Source organism: Paroedura picta, chromosome 2, assembly GCF_049243985.1.
Source record: "Paroedura picta isolate Pp20150507F chromosome 2, Ppicta_v3.0, whole genome shotgun sequence".
NCBI lineage: Eukaryota > Metazoa > Chordata > Lepidosauria > Squamata > Gekkonidae > Paroedura > Paroedura picta.
In genome coordinates, this window is record NC_135370.1 from 10,922,178 (window position 1) to 10,948,987 (window position 26,810).

General features: G+C 46.8%; 1 protein-coding gene across 3 annotated transcripts in view; it reads right to left on the reverse strand.

Moving 5' to 3' along the window:
- FAM171B (family with sequence similarity 171 member B) overlaps window positions 1-26,810 on the reverse strand; it is a 56,051-nt gene that overhangs the window by 13,631 nt on the left and 15,610 nt on the right. For all 3 annotated transcript variants that reach the window (XM_077319366.1, XM_077319365.1, XM_077319367.1), the window contains exons 2-4: window positions 7,319-7,552; window positions 4,148-4,240; window positions 715-873 (exon numbers count right to left, since the gene is read on the reverse strand). In XM_077319366.1, the coding sequence (XP_077175481.1) occupies window positions 715-873; window positions 4,148-4,240; window positions 7,319-7,552 (486 nt within the window). The remainder of the gene's footprint in view (window positions 1-714; window positions 874-4,147; window positions 4,241-7,318; window positions 7,553-26,810) is intronic.

Genomic DNA, 26,810 nt, shown 5'->3' on the forward strand with positions numbered 1-26,810 from the left:
GAAAAGCATGCCTCCAAGTGGGGGGGGGGGTCGTCTTATACACCGGGTGCACTTCAGTTGGGATAGACATAGCTACCCATAGTGGCCTCCCGATGCCCGCCCGGTGCCCATAGTGGCCTCCCGATGCCCGCCCACCTCATTCTACATACCATCCAGTATCGCGCGGTATCCAGCGTGGCCGCGGCGGGTTATCAGCGTGGCTGCAGTGAGCATCAGCAGTGAGACAGGGGTGCCAGCCTTTTCGGCGTGACCGGCCCGTTCTGCTCTGCGGGAAGCAGCGGTGCTCCGACCCGCCCCTTGTCTACGCAGAGCTCGCACATGCGCATTTGTGCACTAGTGCCGGTCACAGGGAGATGCAGGGGCGGGCCGGAGGTGCTGCGGTTGCGCTGCGGCCGTACAATGGTGACAATGACAGGTACTGTAATGTAATGTAACAAACTCTATATTTTGAGTGGAAATGTTGGGGGGTCGTCTTATATGCCCAGTCACCTTATACGCTGGCAAATACGGTAAATCAATAATTTCTCATCCACAACACAACATGTTCAGGCCTAGAATCTTCCAGTCGAAAGTCACTACATCTTTAACACAGGCTCATGGAAAGCCCATTCAGATCTTTTATGGTGACACTTCTGGATTGCAGCTGCAACACTTTCAGTAGCACATGGGACAAGAATGATAAAGCCTCAAGAGCAGGTAGCAAATCTAACATACCTGACATATTTAAAAGAATCCCTGTTGTATAGAGGAAATGGTCCACTTTCAAAAACTGTTGTGGCACTGTGAGATACGCTGTTACATTGGTAATGTGGTGGTTCCTAGGGAGTTTTATCAGTTTTTTGGGGAACTGAACACTTGGCTGAGATTTGGCATCTGAAAGAGATAAATAATTCCAAGTCAACAATTTAACAATGCTTTATTCAGACAAATAACATATTTATATCTACAACACCATCTAGAAACCCATGTTTACATACCTCCTCATACCCCCTTTCCAACATTTATAGTTAGGAATGTTCTATTTAGAACTCTTTACTGCATGTCAAACAAATAACCATCATGGTATGACCACAATTATCTTAAAACAGCCCCTCGGCGCTGCGGACTAAATAAAAGAGTAAGGGCCCCGAAGATGAGGAAGGGCCCTGGGATGAGGAAGGGTGCCGATAGGCCCCTTCCCCTGGACTGACCAGCGGAGGGCCCAATCGGGAGGCGCGAAGCGCCTCCCGATTGGCCCCTCCGCTGTTCTGTCCACCCCCAAGCTGCCAATCAGCAGCCACGCACAGCGCGGCTGCTGATTGGCTGCTTGCCCGGCCAACAACCAATTGGGAGGCGCGAAGCCCCACTCCCCACCAGAGCTTTCCTTTGCTCCACGGCGGCCATTACTTTGCTGGCCGCCAAGAGCGAAGGTAGGCTCCCTGGCCTCCGCCCCTTAAAACACCTTCCAAGCCCCGGGGAAGGCGCGGATTGCCTTCCCCGGGGCTTGGAAGGCGTTTTAAAACAGCACTGCCGCCTTAAAACGCTCCCCAAGCCCCGGGGCCTGGAGAGCGTTTTCCTACATGGGGGGGAGGGGAAGCAAACCCTCCCCTAGGGCCCGCTGTATTTTTTGGACAGCGGGCTCTACTGCTAGTCATCAATAAATCTGACCCAAATTCTCCTCTATGTGAATTCTCCTCTATGTGTCTCCAGCATGGTGGAGTTGGTGAGGAGCAGTAGGCACTAGTCTGGAGAACTGGGTTTGATTCCCCACTCCTCCTCCACAGGAAGCCAGCTGAGTCACCTTTGGCCAGTCACAGTTCTCTCAGAACTCTCTCAACCCCACCTACTTTATAAGGTGCCTGTTGTGGGAAGGGGAAGGGAAGGAGATTGTAAACCACTTTGAGACTCCTCAGGGTAGAGGAAAGGAAGGTATAAACCTTCTTCTTACTTGATACAACTGGTGGAGGTTACAGCCCTCAATGGAACTTCCAATTTATTCCAACAGTTCCCAAAGTAAGAGGAAAACGATGGAATCAGAAATGATGCTATATGGATGCTGCTCTATAAATAAATATTTATTAGGTTTGGAAAACAAAATATTTAAAATGATTTTATGCACATGGGACTTGAGGGATCCAAAGATGTAAAAAATAACATTGCCTGAGAAATACTGAATGCTGATCAAAGATGAGCATTAAATAAATAAATAAAATTCAAAATAGATTAAGTAAAATGGCCAAGGTGCGGTGTCAAGAGAGAGGACAGACGATGGAATTGGCACGATAGACAGATTGGTATGATCGATATGGCAAAATGGGCAGAAAATATCAACAGATAATACTAACCTTTTTACAAGTTACATTAAAGAACGTACAATCCACATATACGTACACTTAATTTTTAAAATTATTTTTTATTTGCACATGGTTATGTTACATTCAAAGCATGTACAGCTGAATGTAGGAATTAAACCCTAAGTTTATCCAGGTACCAGCCTCTGATTTCATATGGAAACTGAACACGCATTGGCTTTTTCTTACAAACAGGTATATGCATGTGTTGGCAGGGTGTACATCTGTTTACTATAATGTGCTGCTTGTGTTCTGAGAACAGGTGGTGGCATCAGTGCAATGTTGCTGGGTGTTACATTAAACATACAGACTAGGGTTGGGCACCTCAGTGCCCGAAGCGGCCGTTCACCCCTGCTGCAAACGCCGTGGAACTCCGCCCCTGCGTGTGTGTGCCCATCGGCACGCTGATCCCCGTGCCACATTGCTGGCTGCAGTGGGAGTGAACGGTAAGTCAATTAAAGTGGCACAACGAAACGGACAGAGGAAATCAGGAGATATTTTTCCTCCTGGTGGAAGACGACTTATGGTTAGTTCTTATATGTGAAAATCCTGCCCAAGACTGGGCCCAGAGGTAATTAAGATGTGTACTAATATGTACTAATATGTTACAGTATGATGTTAGCCAAGGTGGTTATAGTTATTAGAGCAGGAATTCAGGGTTCCAGGGAATCCTGACATTACACAAAACCTCCCCAGGGGTTTCATGACCTTTCCCTGAAGTTCAGATGGCTGCTGACATTAGGGTTGGGTGTTTCGGCTCTGCACCTGTGTGTGTGCTGACTGATGTGTCGATGCCCGCACCTCCCCTGAAGCGCCCAACCCTAGCTGACATCACTAGACGTCATCGGAGCCCATTTCCCCTGGAGCCTTGTCTCTTTCTCCACAATGGAAATGGTAAATGACCAATTGGCATCTTACTTCATGGGATCACATGATCACATTTCTCTGAAGGGGCAGGTCACTACTTCTGGAGTTCCCCAATGCCTAAAAAATAATCCAAGGGTTCCTCTACAGTCAAAAGGTTGGAAAAGGCTGTATTAGAGTGTCAGACAAAGATATGGGAGATCCAAGTTTGAGCCCCTTCTGCCATGAATGCTTTCTAATTGACCCTGGGTCAGTCACTCTCTCTCAGAGTAACCTACCTCACAGGGTTGTTGCTATGATGATAAAACGGAAGAGGGGAGTGCTGTAAGCCCCTCTCGGTCTCCATCAAGAAGTAAAATAGCTCTCTCTCTCTCTCTCTCTCTCTTTCTCTCTCTCTCTCTCTCTCAAAAAACAAAATACTATTAAGTGGGTGAGAGACAGGAGGCTGAAGCTATTTGTTGAAGAAGGCAGCACTTTCTATGCATGCGCAGAGGGACTTAATTCAAGAACTACGTACAAATGCTGGAAACTGATTTTTAGGCTAAACTTTACTGAACTCTTAGCCCCAATTAAAGAATTAATTCTGGTGAAAAATAAAATAACTGTATTTCCCATGACCCCATTCAGGAACAGGGTGTGCACATGTTGATTGCTTGGAGTGTTACAATACTTGAGTTACCCCAGGGACAGGACCTAATCTGGCGTCAAGTTTGATGCAAATCTTACACCTCGGGAGACCCACGGGGGAAAGCCTGAAAACAATCCAGTCAATGCATGCAGGAATCAATTAAACAGTTCAAGTCTGAAAAAAATTCTTGCAGCAATGGACAGACACACTCCCTTTTGGAGACCAGACTCCTTAATTACACATGATGAAACTGCATGCAACAACTGAACATCATGCATCCTCCTAAACAAAATTCTTATCACATCCTTGCATTACTGTTACTTACCAGACAGCTTCCCAGTTATTAGAACTGTATCCTCAAACAGCCATATATTTGCTTGGCTTTGAGGGAACAGCGAAAGTGTCACAGATGAATATACTGCAGAAAATACAATAAGAAGAATGTATTACTACAAAAGTATGCATCGCCAAAAGGCATAGTTACAGAGGGTGGTGGTAAATTTGGGGCAAAAAGAAACTTGGAGAAAAATAACTGATTTTATTTCCCAGATTGCATCAGGAAAAAGCACTGGCTTTACTGACTTTGATTTAGTAAAAATTGCGTGCCCTCAGTAAGTGCTTTCCCGGGACATTCTTCACATGAGCAAAACCCCTGCATACAATTATTCCGTTGCTTGTACAACTGCCAATACGCACTAGGAGAGGTCTGACAGACTTTGAAAAAACATAACTGATTTACAATGGAAGTTATGTTTGCCCTTAACTTCTAAAACATTTCTGTGGGTATCTTTATCCATTTTGTTCTGATTTTTTTTTTAAGTATGATGCACAATATAATTAAGAGACTTATAAAACTAACTTGGAACTGGCGTTGGCAATGTAGAACAGCTGGTGCGGATTGAACACGTCTGAAGGAACCGTAAAAGTAATGATGGTTTTTATTAAAGTGGGGTTTCAGTCTGTTTCAAAGACTGGTTGAGTGGTGCAGAACTCCATGGCTAGGGTTGCCAGCTCTGGGTAGGGAAATAACTGGAGATTCCAAAATTCCCCAAGGGTGGAGCCTGGGGAGGACAAGGTTTTGGGTGGGAACTTAGCAGGGCATAATGCCATACAGTCCACCCCCAAAGCTGCCATTTTGTCCCGGGAACTGGTATTTGTAGCCTGGAGGTGAACTATGAATTCCGGGGAATTACCAGGTCCTACTTGGAGGCTGACATTCCTCCACGATCCTGACCAGACCTCCATGTGGTGGGATGCAGCATTCTTGTCTCCCTCCTGCAACGTCCTCTTAAGAGCTGACTAGGCTACCCCACCTCCCATGGCTGTTTTTGTAGGTTCATATTACAACCACACAGAGTAACAACGTTCATAACACAGTTTACAACCTTAACCCATGTTCTATAGCTGAAGCTTAGTTTGCACCCCAGTACTGACCATGCTGAAAATATATTTATCGCTAGCACAGTACTGGAAGACAGCAATAATACTGAGCAATTATTATTATTATATGTGGACATAAGTTGGGATCTGGTGAGGAATTACAAGGGGAGGGGATGTCTTCACTGACCCACCATAATATCCCCCTCAAGGATTCTATGAGCTCCCAGGGAACTAATTTCTCTCTTTCTCAGTTTTCTTTGAACTGTCAGCTACCCTTATCATTCTCTGCCTCCTAGAACAGACTCCGATGGCGCTAGCCCATTTGATTTGTTTAAAATAAGGTGACCAGATTTTAACATTGGTAAAGCGGGATACCACTGACCGGGGGGGGGGGGTTCTTGATTAAAAATTTGCTCTATATGGAGCAACAAAATTTTTCATATAACGCATAGAATGCAAAAATAGTATTGTAATATATATTTTTAAATTTCAACATAAGTACAATTTGCCAGGTGCCCCCAGATGCCCCTCCAAAAGTGGGACAATCTGCTCACCTTAGTTTAAAAGTAACCTACAAAGCCCTATTTTTCTGCACACAATAATGTATTACCCCCCATTTTTTTGGTGCTGGGTAGCCCCATTGTACTGCTTTATGTTCAGGGGTGTGTTTCACTATTATTAGGAGTAATTAACTGTCTTCATAGCTGCACTGGGAGTAACTCTGAACACCTCCAAAACTCAAAGGAATCACAGGACAGAAGCACCTCTACTCTTCCTGTGGTGGGGGTTCAGGTGGGACTTCCTCAAGCTCCATGTAGTACCAATCCCATGCAAAACCCATGGCCTCCTAGCAATGGAATGAGGATCGTTCACTGTTAGAACTGAACACTTCAAAATCTATCCAAATATTCTTTCTATTATTAAAAATGTCACACAAGGCAACTAATTAACAAGCACATAAAAACAGCAACATCAACTCAAAGAGAATACAACAAAACTAAGAGAGGAGCATAGAAAAATAAACCACAGTATTGTGGTAAAATTAATAAATCATCATTATTAAGGCATAGAACAGCAGCAAAGTAAGTCTAATAAAACAAGCAGTAAAACCATAAGAAAATAAAAAACTATGGCCTATCATGATGAAACCAGCAAAACGTCAATATCCACCAGGTCAAGCAGTAAAATCATGCACAATTCGGATGGAAAAGATGCTTTTCTGAAGTGGGGAATTCCACAACCTAGAGGCCGATACTGATGTACAACCAATACTTTTTTTTCATTGACAATCTGTAGAAAAGGACACCCATGGATCTTGATTCACAAGTAATTTTATATAGGGCAGGGAGCTCCAGCAAGTTTCCTGGCCCTAGGATACTTTAAAGGTCCTGCTGAGCAGTGGTCCCCAACCTGCGGGCCGCAGCCCGGTGCCGGGCCGCGAAGGCCATGGTGCCGGGCCGCGGCTCCCTCTCCCCGCCCCCCCCCCCCGCAGTAAAAAACTTCCCAGGCCGCAAGCTTGCGGCCCGGGAAGCTTCTTACTGCGGGAAGGCAGGGAGAGGGAATCAGGGCCGGGCATCGCGCATGCGCGGCCCGATGTGCGGGCGCGGCCCGATGTGCGGGTGCGGCCCGCGGGCGTGGTCTGCGCGGGTGTGGCCCGATGCCCTGCCGGGCCACAGCCTCAGAAAGGTTGGGGACCACTGCTGCTGAGTATTATAAATAAGGCCTAAATGCAAAGGTTCTAAGAGCAAAAGTAACAAGACATTAACTGAAACCTTCCTGATTCACAACCATAATTTGAGGTAATATATTCTATACCCTCCTTCCAGCATTTCAACATAGACTCTTAAGGACATTTTTAACCCTCCTTCACTATTCTCTGCATATATTCAGTAAAGATCTTCCCACAAATACAGCAATTTTTCAATTTCATTTAAGATCAGTTTTACGTTTGCTTCAAGATATGTGACCTTCACACCCACGTTCAGGCTTGGTCTACTTTTGGTAGCTTCATTAAGTCACATTCATTAGGTGATAATCAGGTGGATTACTCAAGGAAAGAATGAAAGTTCAACATCATTCACTTTAATAACAGGGTTCTTAAAAGAGGCTTACTTACTTGGCATTTTCCCAGTCTTCCAAGGCAAAGGTGTTAACATATAACCATCTTTATAAGATGTGATAGTCAAACTTAGGCCTAGCTGATAGGGAACTCTTATCAATATTGCTCCATTGTTGCCAGTTAGTGTGGAATTGGTCTTGGTGTAATTGACAAAGACTTCTACAACAGCCTGAGGTAGGTATTGATGACTGATGATATCGTTGACTTGTACTTTCAGTGTAAACATAGATCCTTAAACAGAAGATGAAAAAAAGACAATCACAACACTGCAAAATTCAATTCCACCATGTGTTTGAAAGGGTGATTTTTAGACTTGCTTCCATATCTCAGTAGGAAGAAAAGTTGGTTTGTGTACCCCGCTTTTCATTACTTGAAGAAGTTTCACAGTGGCTTACAATTGCCTTCCCTTCCTCTCCCCACAATAGGTGGAGCTGAGAGAGCTCCGAGAACTGGGACTAGCCTAAGGTCCCCAGCTGCCTACACGTGGAAGAGTGGAGAGTCAAACCCAGCCCCAGATTAGAAGCTGCCACTCTTAACCACTACACAAAGCTTACTTGAGCTTTAGATGCCTGCTTGAGCTTTAGATTTAATTAGATTTAATTTAGATACTTGCTTGAGCTTTAGATTTAATTATTCAATCAGGAAAGGTATGCTTTGTGTACTACAGCTAAGTCCCACCTTCAAAAGAATACACAGCCAGAGTCGAAACACAATCTTGACATCTAGAGCTTTCCGTACATCTTAAAAAATAGCGTTACGCCAGCATAATGGCGTAGTGCTAAAAATAATCACACCTCTGGCTATTCCTCACCTTCTACCTGTCTTGCTTCCATCTGCTGCCTTTTTGCGCTCCATGCACTCTGCATGCCTGCTTGAAATGGCAGAAGAGAGCAATGCGCTTTACATGTGACACTCTTCCACCTGTCAATCAAGCCAGGCAACCAATCCCCGTTCTCTAACTTTTAAAGGGCTAATTTTATTTTTTTAAATTCAATCTTCTTGAATTTAATGCCTGTGCATCTAATCATAGATGCATAGTGCTTTTTGAATGCCACCCATTATGGACTCATGAGTCCTGATACTGAGAAAAAAAATCTTGTTCCTGATTGGGAGACTCATGCTTTGTGTGACTACTTGGGGAAAATGTTTTTGTTTTGCCTGCACACTTGTATACCTATTTGTATGCCTATTTGGGCAGGACATTGGAGGTGGAGATAGCGCTTCTCCTCCTCCACACATTTCTTTAGCCTGTGGTCTGCTGGTTGCTCTCCTCTATCTGGCACTTTTTAGCTTGGGGAATCCACTTTATGCGATTCTCCAGCTAGTGCTTTAAAATGGTGGATGTTGCTAGCTGTTTGCTGCTTGGACGCTGGATGTTGGCGACATCATGCAAAATGCCAAAAATGTGGCATCTTCAGCAGGTAAGCATTTCACTATATTTAGTGCGTGCAGAAAGGCCCTCAGAATACATGAAAAGTTGGGCAAGCCCAACCTTATTTTAGGCTAGTCTTTCTCAACTTTTTTATAGTCGAAAACCCCGAGGCATTCTTCAGGCTTGGAGAAACCCCAGAAGTGACACAACTGTGCAAAGTATGGTTGGGAAGCATAGCCGTGTACACACCCACTGGAGGCCCCTCTACTTTCCACCCCCTCCAGACCCATCATCGCCCATGGGGGGGAGGGCAATGACATGACCATATGTGGTAATATCACCCAAATGTTTAACAAATTTAAAAAATATTTTAAAAATTAATTAACTCCAACCCATTCGGGAAACCTGTCCAAGGCCACCATGAAACCGTGGTTGAGAAAGCCTGTTTTAGGCAATATGAGCCAATATGCTGGGGGCCTCTGCTGCCACTTCCTTAGCAACAAACAATCCATATATAAACCTAGGCCTGGTTTGCATAATTCTTCTCCATCAAAAAAGGTGGAAATTTTGCTACTGTCCAAGCTCTCCTTTATATGCAGCTCTTATGTCATTTACAAAATATGCGTGGCAGATATGGACACTGATTTTTCCTACCACATCACAGATGGATTTTTTAAATAAAATCACTGTTTAAAACCATCAAGTGAAAAAAAAATTGTCATGGATATAGCCTAGAACAGTGGTCCCCAACCATCGGACCGTAGCAAGGGGTGAGGAAGAATGGGGGGTTGAGAAGGGTAGGTGGCTGGGTGATTGGGGGCGGAAAAGGGGTGGCGGAAGTGAGTCGTGAGGGGGGCCACCTGGAAAGTGTGTGCGGGGGAGAAACGGGGCGGGAAAGTGGCGGCGGAGATGCATCGCAATGGGGGGGCAGCCTGGAAAGAGTGTGCGGGGGAGAAGGGGGGCAGGAAAGCGGTGGCGGAGCATGGGAGCGAAGCGGCGGCGGCAGAGAGAGGTGTTGAGGTGCAGGCCAGGGGGGGAAGAGGGGGGAGGCGAAGGGTGCGGTGGGCGGCCCGAGCCCCCCCCCCGCCCTCCAAGGGCCGCATGGCACATTAGGGCGGGCAGTTGCCCATCAGCCTTGTCGGCGGACAGCCGCAAAATGGAGGCTGTCAGCCGAAGGTGGCCCAGGTTGGGGGGGGGTGTTGGGTGGCGCAAAGGTTTGTGGACAAGGGGCCAATCATTGCCCCCCCATCACAGACTGAGCCCTCCCCCCACACCCCTTAGCGTTTTATTTATACCGCTCCCGCGGAGCGGTGTAAAGATATGTACCCTTGCTGATGGCCTGTATGGCCCCTTCCAACTCTATGGTTCTATGAATTAGCTATTCTTAAGATATCTTAAAACCCTATAAATATGAGAAATGGAATTGATCAAGAGCTTCTTCTCATAAGAGGCTCCTTACCTGTAATCTACTTATGTCTTTGGGGTAAGATATTATATGGACTAATTATGTCCTTGCTTCCTTTAATTATTTATGTAACAATAATAGATGATATAGTTTTCTCTTGAATTAGTCAATATTAAGAATTCAATAGTTACACTTAAGTAAGGGCTTAAAATGGAAGCAGATATTTTCTAATGGCCTTATTTGAGTAATATAACCGTATTGAACCTAAAATGTTATCGAGGTATTCTTCCAGGCAGAAGTTAAACCATCTGATAAAGGAAAGCTAAGTACAGTATTTGCTGGCGTATAAGACTACTTTTCCCCCCTGAAAAACATGCCTCCAAGTGGGGGGGGTCGTCCTATACGCCGGGTGCACTTCAGTTGGGATAGACAAAGCTGCCCCTAGTGGCCCATAGTACTGTAATGTAATGTAACAAACTCTATATTTTGAGTGGAAATGTTGGGGGGTCGTCTTATATGCCCAGTCGTCTTATACGCCGGCAAATAAGGTAGATGCCTAGGGCTTCTTAAGTGCATGCCTGTATCTGACCAGAGTAATCCAGAACACAATGAAAGACTATTTAAACATTTATATGTTTCCATCCATCCTCCCATAGGAGTAGGGAAGTAGAAGTCTTCCATTCTGAAATTCATGTACTTCCTGGACAAGACTGTATACAACAATTAAAATATAATGATTTAAAGCTTTGGTACATTTAGGACGATGAAGAAGTGTTGTTTTTTATACTCTGCTTTTAAGTGCCCAAGCGGCTTCCAGTTGCCTTCCCTTCCTCTCCCCAAAACAAACACACTGTGAGGAAAGTGAGGCTGAGGGAACTCTGACAAAACTGCTCAGTCAGAATAGCACTTATCAGGGATGTGACCAGCTTAAGGTTACCCAGCTGGCTACATGTGGAGGAGCGGGGAATCAGACCGAACTTGCCAGACTGGAAGCTGCCACTCTTAACCACCATAAAGGCTCCTGGCTGGCAACCCCCTGGGAAAGATTCATTACCAGTAGAGCAGGTGGCAATGACATCACAGCACCAGCAATGCTCCAGGACACCCTCCCCCCCAAAGTGGCATGTACAGGTGCCTTCCAAACGTGTTTAGGAAGTGGACCAAGCCAGAAGGGACTTTTTGAGAAGGGCTTCTGATTGGTCATTGGAGATCTGATTGATGTGCAGATTTTTTGAGAGTTCCTTTAGCAGTGGTAAGAGCCTCTTGTGGCGCAGAGTGGTAAGGCAGCGACATGCTGTCTGAAGCTGTCTGCCCATGAGGATGGGAGTTCGATCCCAGCAGCCGGCTCAAGGTTGACTCAGCCTTCCATCCTTCCGAGGTCGGTAAAATGAGTACCCAGCTTGCTGGGGGGTAAACGGTCATGACTGGGGAAGGCACTGGCAAACCACCCCGTATTGAGTCTGCCATGAAAACGCTAGAGGGCGTCACCCCAAGGGTCAGACATGACCTGGTGCTTGCACAGGGGATACCTTTACCTTTAGCAGTGGTTGCTACCACAACACAAAGATCTTCACTGCAATACTGAAGAAAAGCAGGAAAATGTTTCTTAAACATGTTCATTTTAAAAGGCATCTAGTTAAATAGAGCTTCTGTCTCTAATGTTGAAGAGTTACTATTAGAGTTACACATGACCACACGCCCTGATATGTTTTGGCTTGGCTCTGCCTCTTGCGGCAGCCATCTTATGGTTGTGCCCACCAGCCTGGGTCAGAATTCCAAAGGGGCTCGTACCCTTATTTGGAAGTAAGATCCATTGGACATTAAGTAGAGAGTGATAGACCCATGCTGAACAGAGAGGGGAATGGGTATGTATTTTACTGTCCACCCTCTTGATATTATGTTATAGTTCTAATTTGTTTAATGGGTGATTTTAGGGGATTTCATGTTTTGTATGGATTTTGTAAACTGCTGAGAGACATTTGAGAGCAGTGGTATATAAATATAAATAAATAAATAAGTATACTTTAAAAATCACAGAGGTAGAATATAAACAGTTGCATTAAATTCCTATTTCCCATTAAACCAGGTCAGTTTTTATGTGATTTTTTTCTTTCCAGCCTCCACTAGAAGGGATTTAACAACAGAGGCATGCATGAACTGCAACAGTCTACTTGGGCAAATGTCAAGGAAAACCAAGAGCCATAGGGAAAGCTGTGCAACTATTCTTTGACAGACCAAAGTCTTTACAAAGCGATTCTAAGATGGTGGACTCTGTGATTTAAATACATGCCACTGCGGCCTTTACATCCGTGTATATTCTACTGGATGTTGTCAGGCCCCGGGGGGTTCTGGTCCAAAGTCTTAGTGAGTTGGCTTGGCTCTGGCCTCAGATGGCACAGGGGAAGGGGGTTTCCGGGCACTGATCCCTTTCTCCTGCTCACAGTAGCCCAATTGCTCTCCTTGTGTCTCTGAGTCTTGCCTGTGTTCTTCTGCCCCCAGCCTGTTCCATGCCTGATGTTTAAATTCACCTTCTTAAGGCAAGATGCCACCGGGTTTTCCAATCCCCCCCCAGGTAGGATTCATGTAATGCAGGGGCAGTCAACTTGTGGTCCTCCAGATGTCCATGGACCACAATTCCCATGAGCCCCTGCCAGCAAACGCTGGCAGGGGCTCATGGGAATTGTAGTCCATGGACATCTGGAGGACCACAGGTTGACTACCCCTGACGTAATGGACATCCCTCATGCTCAGCAGGGCACCCTCTCTCTGGCCCCACTCTCCTGCCTTACCCATGCCATGGGGCTTCTGGCCCAATCTCCAGCCTCCCTTAACTGATGCTCCTGTTTGCCATTTCTTCCACCCCCACCACTGGCTTCCTCCACGCTCTGCCATGGCTTGAGAGAGGAAGGCCATGTCTGCACCAAACAAGGGATGCCCCAGTGGCGCTGGCAACCATCCCTCCTTTCCCAAGAGCTTCATCACTCATTTCCTCTTCTGGAATCCAGTCTCCGCCTCATCTGGTAAGTGCAGGAGTGTGGATGCCACCTATGGACAGTTGTCCTTCAATATCCGCAGTCCCGCTACATGTTCCCAAGGAATTATTTTCCTTTGAACCAAAATTTAAATTTCCAAAAAATCAAAAATCACCCATTTCCTTTCCAGTAGTTCACTTTACGACATTTGATCTATTAAAAAAAAAAGGGTCAAGAATTCCCAAGGAAGGCTGTGATTTTACTACAGCCGTTTATTCTAAAATTGGTGGTTGTAGCCATTTTACTCACAGTCATGCTTATGTACCCATGGACACATGCTAGAGACTCAAAGAAAAAAGAAAAGAAAGCTTTCACTTACCTAGAAAACTGCAGCCTATTTTAAAGGCCAGTTATCATGATGAGTAATGACTGGGGAAGGCACTGGCAAACCACCCCGTATTGAGTCTGCCATGAAAACGCTGGAGGGCGTCACCCCAAGGGTCAGACATGACCCGGTGCTTGCACATCATGATAAGATCTAAGGGGTTATGTACAATGAAATGTACAATGTACAATGTACAATGAAATGAAAGGGGTTATGTACAATGAACATTTGTTGCTGTTGTTACCCATTAAGTCACAACTGACTTATGGCAACCCACATACACTACAAATTATTCTGAAGAAGTGAACAAATTGTGATAATCTTTAAGGTGCTACTGGACTCTTGCTCTTTTCTTTACTACTACTACTACCACTACCACCACCACCACCACCACACATTATTGTTACTGAAGGAGGAAACTTCTTTTATTGCTCTCCATAATGAGAAGACAAAATGTTATCTAGTGCTAGAGGAAAACAAATGAAAAATGGGAACATTTCCCCTTCGTTTCTCCCCTCCCCACTTCAACAGACAGGCTTCATCATGTTACTTTCAAAAACAGCATACAAAGACAGAAAGAATCCCAACTTCAAAGATGGTGTTCCCCTATCACTGCCAAGTGGGAGCGGTGGGAAATAAATTTTTCAATCTTGCTTTTGAAAAAAGAAAAAGATGTTCTCTGCAAGTCACAAAAATCACTATTCTTTTCCCAGGGAGAAACAAGATGACTGATCTACTTTTCTATTTACAGAGCGGGAAGAAACCTCAGAGGGCCATCCGGTCCAGCACACACTCCTGACAGGTGCTCCTCCAATCTCCTCCTAAAAACTTCCAACAAAGGAGACTCCACCACCCTCCAAGGAAGCATATTCAGTCTATGAACAGCCCTCACCATCAGAAAATGCTTTCTAATATTTAAGTGCAACATCTTTTCCCATAATTTGAACCCATTGCTCCTAGTCCTGCTCTCTAAAGCTACAGTAAACAAGTTAACCCCCTCTTCAATATGTCTACCTTTTAGGTAATTGTGAGGACCTCCTGGCTGCCTGGCTGCTAGGGTTCCCCTGGTGCCTGACCCAGCACATGGGGTTCAGTTCCCCTTTTGGAGGGCACCCGATAGGTGGCAGGAAGGGGATGTCCTCTGAAAGGGGAAGCTGTCAGAAGCTTCCTCCTCCTTGCCGAAGCCTCCCAATTAGCCTCCTCTGGCTCCAACTTAGGGCCACGCCAAGCTGCCAACACCACTCACTGCTACTCCCTGCTCCTCTTGTGCTCCTCTCCTCTTGCCCCTCTCTCCCCGTCTCCAACTCTGCCACTCCACGCCTCCAGGTCATCCATCCAACCCTATCTTGTCTTTCTTCACACTGTTTATTCCCCCATTGTCCCTTGCTGTCTGCCCTCCAACCAAGATTATAGCAACCTCACCCTCCTTCTTGGCATCTTCTCCTTTGTTCCCACCTTTCCCCAAGCCTGTTAGCCACGGGCCCTGACAGCATTTCCAGGCATGCTCTGTGGGGCAGCGGCATCTCTGGCCACTTGCACCGCCTGCTTCCTCCTGCCATGCTCTGGCTTGGGCACCTTCACATTCCACTCCACTGGCCAATGGGTGAGTTGTGCATGCTACAGGTTTGTGGCATGAGCCTCTGGCTGACAACTCTGGCCTGTTTGGGGGCCCTCCAGGATGGTGGCTCAGTATGGTGCCTTCCTCTTTTCCAAGCTACACATGCCCAACTCTCTCAACCTCTCCTCGTAAGGCCTGGATTCCAACCCCTCAACCATTCTAGCTGCTCTTCTCTCAACACGTTCCAACTTCTCAATATCCTTCTTGAACTGTGGCACCCAGAACTGGACATAATATTCCAAATGAGGTCTAACCCAGTGGTCCCCAACCTTTTTATCACCGGGGACCACTCAACGCTTGACAATTTTACTGAGGCCCGGTGGGGGGGGTAGTTTACTCCTCTTCTCTCAACTACTGCCTTAACGCTCTCTGATCGCTATGGTAATGTTTAAACATCCCTTCAAAATAAGATACAGACACGCCACAACAAGGAACATAAGGAACATTTTATTTTCATGGAAATTTTAACTCATGACAATAATCAATGGGATAAGCTGTTTACAGGAACCGGGTAACGCCTGAGCTTGTTTCTCTGCAATGAGATAGTCCCATCTGGGAGCGATAGGAGACAATGACACCCAAAGTGTGTTGTAAAGGGCCAGGGGGGATGAAGTAAAGGGCTGGGGGGGGGAGAAGGCGTCCTTCGTGGCCCACCTCCAATTAGTCGACAGACCACATGTGGTCCGCAGCCCACAGGATCGCTAGTCTAACCAATGCAGAATGGAGTGGTGCAATTTTGCCTAGAAATAGCAGGAAAGGGGGGAAAGAGATGGTCCCAGCAAGTTCTTCCTTGTCCCCTTCTTGCATCCCTTAATTATCAACTTATATATGTTCAATGTCTCTGAAGAAGGATGGTTCAGGTGGGTAGCCATGCTGGACTGAAGCAACAGAACAAAGTTTGAGTCCAGTCGGGCATCTTTAAGACCAAGTTCAAGTCTGGATGTGAGCTTTTGAGCCATGCACGCTTCATCAGATACAGGGAAAGTTACTTCCATAAGCAGTGGCCATCTTCCATCCAGTTCTTTCTATCTGCCCAATGATTTTTAAAAAAAACTGGTAATTCTTCACATGTTCATTCAGTATTAACTAAAACACAGAGAAGCCTCGCAGCTAGAAAGACAGCCGATTTAGAATACATAATTTTTCTCCTGTTCATAATTATCAAAAGATAGCAGGAACTTGGCTACAAAATAGGGATGTGCACTTTGGTGCGGCGATCACTGAAGGCCGAGGGGGCTCATAGGTGTCAAGCGCTGACAAAACTCACAACCAAAACTTCTATAAGAAGAAAGCTTTAATTGGCAGTAGATCAGATCACTATAACATTTGAAGTCAAATCTGTTCGATACCAGAACAGCAGGCACTTATTAATACTTTTCTCCCGCCCAAAACTTGAGCGTTCCCAAGGGAGGGGGGAGCCCCTCACCCAAGTGCCATCCCCGGCTTCCTGCCAAGGAGTTGAAGTTAGCGCGGCCTTGGCCAGGCCGACGCCTCAGGCTAGCTGATAAGCTGTTTACAGGAACCGCAGGAACCGGGCAACATTGTTTCACAGTAGGGGGAATATGCAGTGTGAAAATGCAAGGATCAAAGCAATGGGGAATCAAAGGAAAACTACAAGCAGGGGTTTTGGTTACATGGGAACGTTCCAGCAAAGGCACAGCACAGACACAGCATACAAGATGGAGTCAGACAGGTTCACTGAACAGTAATCATGGCAGAGAGCAGGGACTGATCCTGACAATAGGAGGCCAGTGCCACAGTGCGGAGCGGAGGGATGGCGGTGGTGTGCCAGCCGGCGGCCACACTAAGACACGCTGGCCTCCCATGCACCACCTAGAGCTTCGGTGATTGCCAAGGCAGTGAAGAGCACATCCTTCCTATGAAAGCTGCTGTGGCCCTGCAAATTCTGTAGTGTGGGTGATGAAACTTGGTTTTTCCAATAAGCAGCTGGAAGAAGCAATATTTGGATCAATTCATCCTGTTCCTATTCAATCACACCCTTGGGGGCGGGGGGGGAGGGAGAATAGCCAATAATAGATTTCTAACTAGGGAGCACCATTTAAAAAAATCAATTGCATGTTCCTTGTTCATTTTAAAATGCTAGATCTTGACTCAATTGTTAAATTAAGATTAAAATTAGGCCAGCTTCCTGAGGTAATTGTTGCCTGACTGCCGCCATTGCTCCTCCTGCCGTTATTTTTGAACAGACTGACCCCCCTGAGACGCCTGCCCTGGGGAATCAATGATCAGGCTTGACAGAAATGTCTTTTCTCTGTAGAAGTATTTCACTCCTTCTAAAAAAGGCAGTAGTTCATCAAAAGGGTTTTAAGTACTCACAAAATTTCCGATTTCCCTATCACAATCTTTTCAAAAATTGTTTTATATGTGGGAGACAAAACGTAAACTTTGGAAATGCGAATACCCTGCACAAAATGTAATAACCACTCTGTCGGTAAGGCAGCAGACATGCAGTCTGAACCTCTGTCCATGAGGCTGGGAGCTCAATTCCAGCAGCCAGCTCTAGGTTGACTCAGCTTTCCATCCTTCCGAGGTCGGTAAAATGAGTACCCAGCTTGCTGGGGGGGTAAACAGTAATGACTGGGGAAGGCACTGGCAAACCACCCAGTATTGAGTCTGCCAAGAAAACACTAGAGGGCGTCACCCCAAGGGTCAGACATGACCCGGTGCTTGCACAGGGGATACCTTTACCTTTACTTCTTACATAGTATCAATGAGGCACAAGAGTGGGAAAGGAAGATATACTGTGAAATATCAGCTTAATATTCTTAGTATTGATGGTTCTGCAAATGAAATAGCGAGGCCAGCACTCACTGAGGCTGCTAGTTGTCATGGTGGTGAGCGGCTGGAGGGGCATGTAACCAGTGGGGTCCTCTGCTGCATGAGCATGTATGACAGCATGCTTGCACTAGTGGGGCAGAACAGGGCAGGGCCCTGTGGCACCTATATAAGGCAGATGTGTATTGGTCCCAGTCTCTTCCTCCTGGCTTGCCTGTGGATAGCTTGCTGTTTGTGAGGCAGGTTTCAAACGTGGCAGAGGTTTGGTGCCCCAGGGAGCAAGGAGGCTCGTTGTTTGAGCATTCTTCGGCGGCAACAGTGCTAGCGAGGAGGCAAGAATTTGGGAGCGTCCCTCTTACCCGTCCCACAGCATCTGCTGTGGCAGTGCATAGGCACCACCACTGGAAGCAGCCGAGTGGGCCGTCCGCTCCTTGTGGGGGCAGTGGGTGGTGAGAATGTGCCCCATGCCCCTGAATGAGGCGCAGGGTGCTGCAAAAGTCCCAGGGAGGCCTGGGCAGCAGCAATCCCCTCTGGGCGGCAAGGGGATCCACATTCCCTGCTGGGAAGTGGGGTGGGCCCCCAGAGTGCCTTTGAGAGTTGGGGGATGAGACAGCAGTCGGCTGACTTCCAGGTCAGGCTCCCTTCTCGTGGTTTGCCAACCCTTGTATTAAAATAAAAGCTGTGGCCATGTTAAAAGCCAAAAAATATGTTGCATCTCCTTCCAGCCAGCCAGTGCCCTCCTGCAAGTCACCATGCAGTATCTCTCCCCCACTCTTATCCTTATCCATTGTTGTTCCTCTATATATTTATGAAACAGCCTGGGGGGTGTGACATGTCCAGCTGTCCAAGTTAGAATAGGGCCAATTAGGGTGCAGCCAGCTTTGCCCTGATTGGCCCTGCCCCTGCGGCTCCCGCCCTCCGGCCCTGGACTCTAGCCTCTTTGCTCTCAGACGCCTCAGTTCCTGGAGCCAGCAGCAGGTGAGGGGAGAGGCCCTGGGCAAAGGGTCGTGGTGGAGGGCTTGTTAACGAGGGCTTCTTGGCCTGCTAGGCTGAGCCTGCTGACGAGGGCCTTCCGGCCTGCTGACTGCTAGTTAAGTACTGCTAAGGAGCTGACTAGCTGACTGCTAAGGAGCTCTGTCCTGGCCCTGCTAACGAGCTGCCCAGCCCCCACCCGCCCCACTTGATCTGGCTGTGGCCCAAAGCCGCCTTAAGCTGCCTGGCCAGGGGACCTTTACAAGGCCCGTTCTTAGGAATGGGCTTTGAAGCTAGTTCTCTCTATAATATCATGTTATATCCTTGTTTCTTGATTGAATAAAAATGTATATTAAAGGGAGAGGGTTGGGGAACCTCCTCTCCAATTTTCCTGCTTCCCCCCCTAAGTCTTCATATCTCTACATGTGACCTTGCAGCCTTTCTGGGCTAAGCAGGTTTAGGCCTGTTCAAGTGCCTGAATGGGAAAAAAAAAATAGGAATCTGCTGCGATTGCCTTGAATTATATGACAGAAGAAATATTCATTATTATCATCATCACAGACACACTGGATATTCTTCATTTTCTCACTGAGAAATCTTACCAGAAAATCTAGACATGCTTTTAGAAAATGGGTGTATATTGGAGAGCTGGAAATTTCAGGCTCCCTCAGGAGGCTCACTGCATGGATACGAATCAACCTGACCATATGGCCTCTGCTCATAAGAGACAGCACTGTCCAATCCATCACCACCACCTGCGTCCATCCATTCAGCAGCTATTATCAGGAACATTTTTATCGAATTCAGGGCTGCTTACATAGGACTTTCCCTCACTTAACTCCTGCAGCATTGACTGGCCGACAAACAAATGCAGGAATTCCTTCCAGTCAGCAAAACCACTCTATAGTCAAAGATTTATCTCTCCCTGCTTCTGAAGACAGCTCTATGCTTCCACAGAACTTTTCCCCCCCTGAATGGCTTGAGCAGAGTTGCCTGAAACTCAACCCCTCCAAGACAGAGGTCCTGTGGCTGGGCGGTACGGGGGCTTATCAGGAAGCGCATCTACCCACCTTGGCAGGGATGCAACTGACCATCGCGCCCCAGGCCAGGAATTTGGGGGTGACCTTCGATGCCTCATTAACTCTGGAGGCAAAAAGGGCAATAGACTTTTCCAACCTTTTGACCGTGGAGGAACCCCTGAAATATTTCTCAAGTGTCTCAAGACACTCCAGAAGTGGTGACCTGCCCCTTCAGAGAAGTGGGTGCAGAAGTAAGAGCCAGGAGTGAATCAATCAATCCACTGATCATTTATTGTTTCCCTTGTGGAGAAAGAGAAAGACCCCTGTATTTCAGGGGTCCCCAACCTTTTGGCACGTGGGGGCCGCATTAGTATGCCCAGTGCCTAAAGAGACCCACATCTTAAACCAAAATTTAACAAAATTATTAGCCTACTGAGGGTCACAGCAGCAGACAAGCATGTTGGAGGGCTGCACGGAAAGTGATCAAGAGCCGCATGTGGCCCATGGGCCTCAAGTTGTGGACCCCCACTGTAGAGCAACAGGGACAGTGGCCTCCAGTGACATCTAGTGATGTCAGCATCCATCTGAACTTCTAGGAAAGGTTGTGTAACCCTGTGGAGCTCTTCCGTGACCTCAGGGTTCCCCAGAACCCTGGTCGGGAATCCTTGGATTATACACTCATCCTTTCTCCACTCCAAATGGGGTTGCCAGCTGCCTAAATGTAAAAGAAGCGCCATCTCTTTAATAGAAGTTTGATGGGATATTATTTACCAGATGACGCTCTTTAACTTGCATGCACATCGGAAACTTCAACTGCCCATTTCCCGACATCAAATCCCCATAAATAGCCCAGGCTAGCCCAATAGGGTCAGATCTTGGTAGCTAAGCAGGGTTGGCCCCGGCTAGCACTTGGGTGGAAGACTTCCAAGGGTTGTGACACCGAGGCAAACCACCTCTGAAGCCTCTTGCCTTGAAAACCCCATGGAAGGGGTGGCCAAACTGTGGCTCTCACAATGTCTGTGGACTACAATTACCATGAGTCCCTGCCAGCCATTGCCCAACCTTGCCCTACAGGGTAGCTGCAAGTCAGCTGTGACTTGACGCCATTTTTCATCACCAAAGTCAGGCCGTTTTCCTCCAGCCCTGCTGGCAACTAGGGTTGGGCGCTTCGGCGTGCTTCGGCGATCACGGAAGCAGCCGAAGCACGCCGAAGTGCTCAACCCGAGCTGCAAACCTCCGTTCCTGAAATGGCTTTTCTTCGGAAGCAGCCTGCACTGCAGTTTTAGCAGATGCGCTTATTTGCATGCGGCGCTTTCCTTGGCTCTCTCTTCTCCATCCTTGAGACAGATTTATGTCAGTGTGGAAACCTCTTTCTTTTCTTTTTTAAAAAAAGTCTGCCCTAATTTGAAAATGCCAGGCATATGTTTAAGATTTATTTTCCTCCAGCATATCTTTCCACCTCACATGCTAAACAGCTGCAAGCTCCCATGCTGGGTGATTTGTTTGGTTTTAGCTGAATGAACAACCCTCATTCTCCACATTTTACTCATGCCTGAGTAGAACATGCTATTCCCTGCTCTGCCTTATTAGACACACAAATCGGGCAGTGACCTATAAAGATGACATCAGGCTTCTGAGGGCATCACGCTTTCCCATGTGCTAGCCCAGTGCAAAATGTGCCATGTAGAGCCAACAGCAATGTAAGAAGAAGAGTTTGTTTCTATACCTGCTTTTCATTACTCAAAAGCATCTCAAAGTGGTTTACAATCACTTCCCTTCCTCTCTCCACTGTCTGTAATGGGGCAGGACTAAAATCTTGGTTGATTCCCTCTCATAGAAATTTTAGCACATTATTTACTCTAGGGTGCAGGTTTTTACACGTGCACCACCTGACAAATGCCTTCCAGGAGCAACTGCATATGGACTGCTTCCTGGATGCTATAACTGTATCAGTCATTTTTGTGCCTTCTTTTTAAAGGAGAGACCGTTCAGCCTCCAGACAGTCAGACACAAAGTTAGCTCAGGTTAATTCAGACTGGCAGCTGGATAAGATTCTGATCCTTGATACCTGTAAGTTGCCCAGGGGCCTCGGTGATGACCCTATGCTGGTCTCCGTGTCTGATAAGCTGATCACTAGGGATGTTTCTACCCCCTTTTTCTGGAGCCTTGATGGGTCTCTGAGATTCAGAGAGAGGGAACAGGGGACATGGATCATAAACTGATCCCTTCATCTAGCAGAAATTATTAATATTTGGCAAACTAAGTTCAAAAAGGCCTCTGGCACCCCCAGGAACTGGATTGCGCTCATGTGCCCCATTCTGGGACTGAAATTGTCATCCTCTGCTGTCAACGGGGCTCCCAGGTGGCTGGTGAAAGTCTGGGGCTGCCTTTGTCCTATGTGGAGCCTTCTGCCTTGCCGCCAGAAGGGTTCATCCTAGAAGCAGGGGCCTGCACCTCAGCAGCACTGCTCTCCTTGTGCCGCTTCTCCCTGGCCCTGCTGTTTGGCTTGCATCTGTTAGGAGGCAGAGTGAGCTGGGTCCCCTGCCTCTCCATCTGGGGCCTCCCCATTGGAGAGGAAACTATCCCCCGGTAAGCCAGTTGCCATTGTGAGAAAAATTCTATAGGTGGGCCCTATTGGCAAAGTTATAAGACAGCAACAATTTTAGAAACCCTGACTCTCCCTCAATTTCACCTAAAAGATGCCCAGTTATCTATCAGCTCTAAGGGGGAAGAGGAAGGGTGGAAGGTGGGGGGGGGGGCGCGGGAAGATGGAAGCTGGAATTAGGGAAAGAGAAGCAAGAGAAGAACAGATTCTAAGGAAGGAAGAATTGGAGCTCTCTCGCCAACTACTGTCCCTCTAAGGCAGGAGGGAAAAAAACCCTTCCGACAAGGATTCTCGCCTCATGTGGAACACATCCACATAAGGTGGGGCTGGCACAGACTCCTTTCTTCCCCCAACTCCTCCCTTCCCTCTCACTTCCACAACGTTCTTCCTGGTCCCTCCCCCTCCCTCTCTCTTAGACACACAAGAAGAAACAAACACCTTCCCCACTGCTGGCCTTACCTATTGCTTCTCCGACCTCCTCCCCGGTCCCTCCCCCCTCTCAGACACACAGACACACACCCAGACTACTTCCTCCCCCCTCCTTACCTTTTGAGGCAGGAGGACTGCCGTGCTTGGCTGGGCAACCCCCTGGCTGCCTGCTACAGGGCTCCTTGGGCGCTCCTGCGGCGCAGCAGCTGTGCCAGCCTCCATGGGTGGCGGCCCCACAGGTGGGGTGGCCTGCTCCGCCACCCCAGCTACCCCGGCCTCCGCAAGTGCCGGCTCCATGGCTGTGCTGACCTGCTCTGCCACTACAGCTGCCGGCTCTATGGCTGGGGCAGCCTGCTCCATCACCACAGCTACCCCACTGTCTGCTGGTGCCAGCTCTGTGGTGGGCCAGCCTGCTCTCCCACCGCGCTGTCCCAGCCTGCGTGGGCATCAGCTCCGTGGCTGGGCCGGCCTTCTCTGCCACCATGGTGGCCCTGACTTGGTGGGTGGTACCCATGCTGCTGGGCCAGCCTCCTTCGCTGCTGCCACCACTGCTGCCCACCTCCTTGGCATCTGCCACTCAAGGTCTTCTGGTGCACTCGGTGGGTGGGATTACGGGCTACTTCCATTTCTGGCGAGCACGCCAGAAGATGTGTTCCACAACAAAAAACTGGAAAAGCAATAATTCCCACCAGGGAAACAGGACATGGAAGAAACAGGCTGACAGGTTTTATTGTGAGCCACCACAAGCCAGCTTGCTGGGAGTGGTGGTATATAAATCTAATAAATAAATAAAAATAAGATTAACTCCTGCCTCCCTAGCGATAGGCAAGAATCACCCAAGACAATGTCCTCTACCCCAAAGGGGAATAGTTCTCCTTCAATTTTAACTTCCCCACCCTATTAGTCAAATGATAATAATAACAATAACAACCACCACCACCACCATATGGGAATTCCAAAAATAAAGCTGTTCAAGAGTCACGATGAAAAGAAACTGCTACACTTCAGCACTAATTCCAGCAAAAGTGACAACAAATGTATCCCATCTGTCTGACATCTGAACATTTCTTTGGGTTGATATACTCCTAGCTGTCATTTGTGCAGCCTTCAACCATTGTTACAGGCACAAGGTTATAATAGCAGGAGCTTGTGAGCAAAGCTGACTCCCTGTCAAACAATGAGAAACCACGGCCCATTGGGCTAAAATTCTTGGTGACTGACAGGATACCATTGTGCAAGTACACAGAAACCAAGAAGAGTCTAAAATTTTAGGCCACTGCAGGCAAGGGCATACGGTGGACCTTCTGCTGGCATCTGGGTTTGGGCCAGAGTGTAAACAGAGTGTTAGACGAGATGGGCTACTGGTCTGATCCAACATGGCTTCTCTTATGTTCTTGGGACAGGGTTCCTCAACCAGGGTTTCTTGAAACTCTGGGGTTTCTTGACAGCCCTGAAAGTGTTTCCTGAATGGGTGGAAATTAATTAATGTTGCATGTGGGTGTGGGTTTGGGTGTGTATGTATGTATGTGCATATATGTATGTATGTATGTATGCGCATATATGTATGTATGTTTATATATTAAACCTTTTGTCAGGAGAAACCATATTCTGCACAAACACGACTTCTGAGGTTTATCAAAGGCTGAAGAATGTTTCAGGGGTTTCTCGGAGGTTGAGAAAGGCTGTCTTAGCAGTTCAAGAGTTGCCAATGGGGAACATGGTTAAAACCTAACCAGATTTTAATAGAGTAGAAATTAAAAAGTCAGACAGGAGTTCATGTGATAGAAATGGATAATCATATGAAGGTTTTTAAAAAATACAATTCTGATCATTAAATTACATCCTCCAGCAACTGTAATTAATTATAGAATGACTGCATTCTGCTAACTCAGGCATCTGGTTCTGTTGGCATAAAGCAGGGTAGTCAAACTGCGGGCCTCCAGATGTCCATGGACTACAATTCCCATGAGCCCCTGCCAGCAAACGCTGAAGGGAGTCACTGGATCCAATTCACGGTTTTCAGTGGACCACTTAAACCTGAATTCTACACCATACATCCATACCACACTTCACAGGAGAAGAGTACATCAATAGGATGTTCTGGTTTTAAATCGTTTCATTTTCTTTCAGAAATCTCACTTAAGGCTGAGCGAATAATGCTACTTTTATTGCTATAGTGTGAGAGGCAGTCTTCTCTTGAACAGGTTTGTGAAAGAAAAAAATTCAGTTGTTCTTTAGCTCTGAGGAAGATATGACAACACTACTGATAACATGTAGACGAATTTCACAACACAGCTTAACTAGAAACACAGAGACTGTCTTTTTCATTTAGTTAGGTGCAAGAAAATTTCGTGGGTGCTTAAAGCTTTAGCTTGTTTTATAGCTACTGGCAGATGTCCAATTTTGCCAATCCTTTTCTTGGTACTCCTACTGCTTTCAGTTCTGAATAGTGCAGTTGTTTAAGCAACAGACCACTGATCTAGCTCTACACTATGACAATATCGGTGACTCAGGCTGCACTCTGACACATCAATACATGTAATTCTCCATGTGACCAGATCCGTGGATACTTAAATCCAGAGACTGGAGTCATGAACAGACAAGATGATTCTTTCTACAAACCTGAGAAAAGCCTCAGATTTGAAAACACACAACACAACACAAAGCAGTGGGGTGTTTTTTTTAAAAAAACACACCAAATAACAGAAGCAGTGCTTATACCTTTAAGAAATAGATGCCCTCAGCAGTGGCCACTGTGGGGTTACTAGGCAACCACAACTGTAGTGCTAGTTAGAATCATAGAATCATAGAGTTGGAAGGGGCCATACAGGCCATCTAGTCCAACCCCCTGCTCAACGCAGGATCAGCCCTAAGCATCCTAAAGTTCTGTCAGTAAAACAGCAAAGGGGGACAGGGCCCTTTCCAGCACTTCTTTGACTTTCAAGGAAGACTCATAGGGTACATGCCTGACGGCAACCACTACACGAATTAATACCACATGACTTGCATGAGCCACCCAGGTCCAGCTGATTACTACTGTCCAATGAGCAGCTTCCACATGAAAGCCAGTGTGGTATAGTGACTAGAATAGCCTTTCTCGACTGGGCTTCAAGAAACCCCAGAAGCAGTATGATCATGCAGAATATGGCTGGGAAGCAGAGCTGTGGACATGCCCTCCTGGGGGCCCTCCCCTTCCCACCCCCTCCAGGCCCATAATTAACTCCCACTCATTCAGGACCCTGTTTGAGAAAGCTTCAATAGGAACTGGGAAGCCCATGTTCAAATCCTCACTCTGCCAACGAAGTTCACTCTGTGATCTTAGGTCAGTTACACACATTCAGCTCAACCCACCACACAGGATTGTTGTGAGGATAAAAATGGAGGAGAGGAGAATGATATGAGCTGCTTTGGGTCCCCATTGTGGAGAAAGAAGGGATATAAGTGAAGTAAATAAATAACGAACATAGCTGGTTGAAGGGCAGATAAAAGGCAGGGTGGCTGATGGGTGGGAGGAAGAGAAGGAAATACAGAAAAGTGAGGATATGGGAGTCACTGTGTGGATGGAAACAGGAAATAGTGTGGGAAGGTGGATATATGGGAGAAGGAAACAGGAAAGCTGATGGGGGCTTTCCCTTCCCTAGAAAGTGGCAGAGGGGAACGTTAGATGCCCCATAGAAGTCCTTGTGGGTCTCTCACTTATACTTATCTGAATATCTAAAAGTAAGCCACACACAAAGTTTAAAATTGGGCTGAATGTGTGCATTTTTTGGCTATATAAATTTCCAGGGACATGTCTATGAATTTAAGAAATACAACCAAAAAAGTAAAACAAGAGACCTTTTCTCAGAAAGGTGTATGCTAAATGGGATGGGGTGGGGTGGAGAATGATAACTTTAATTTAGCCACATGCTTTCCA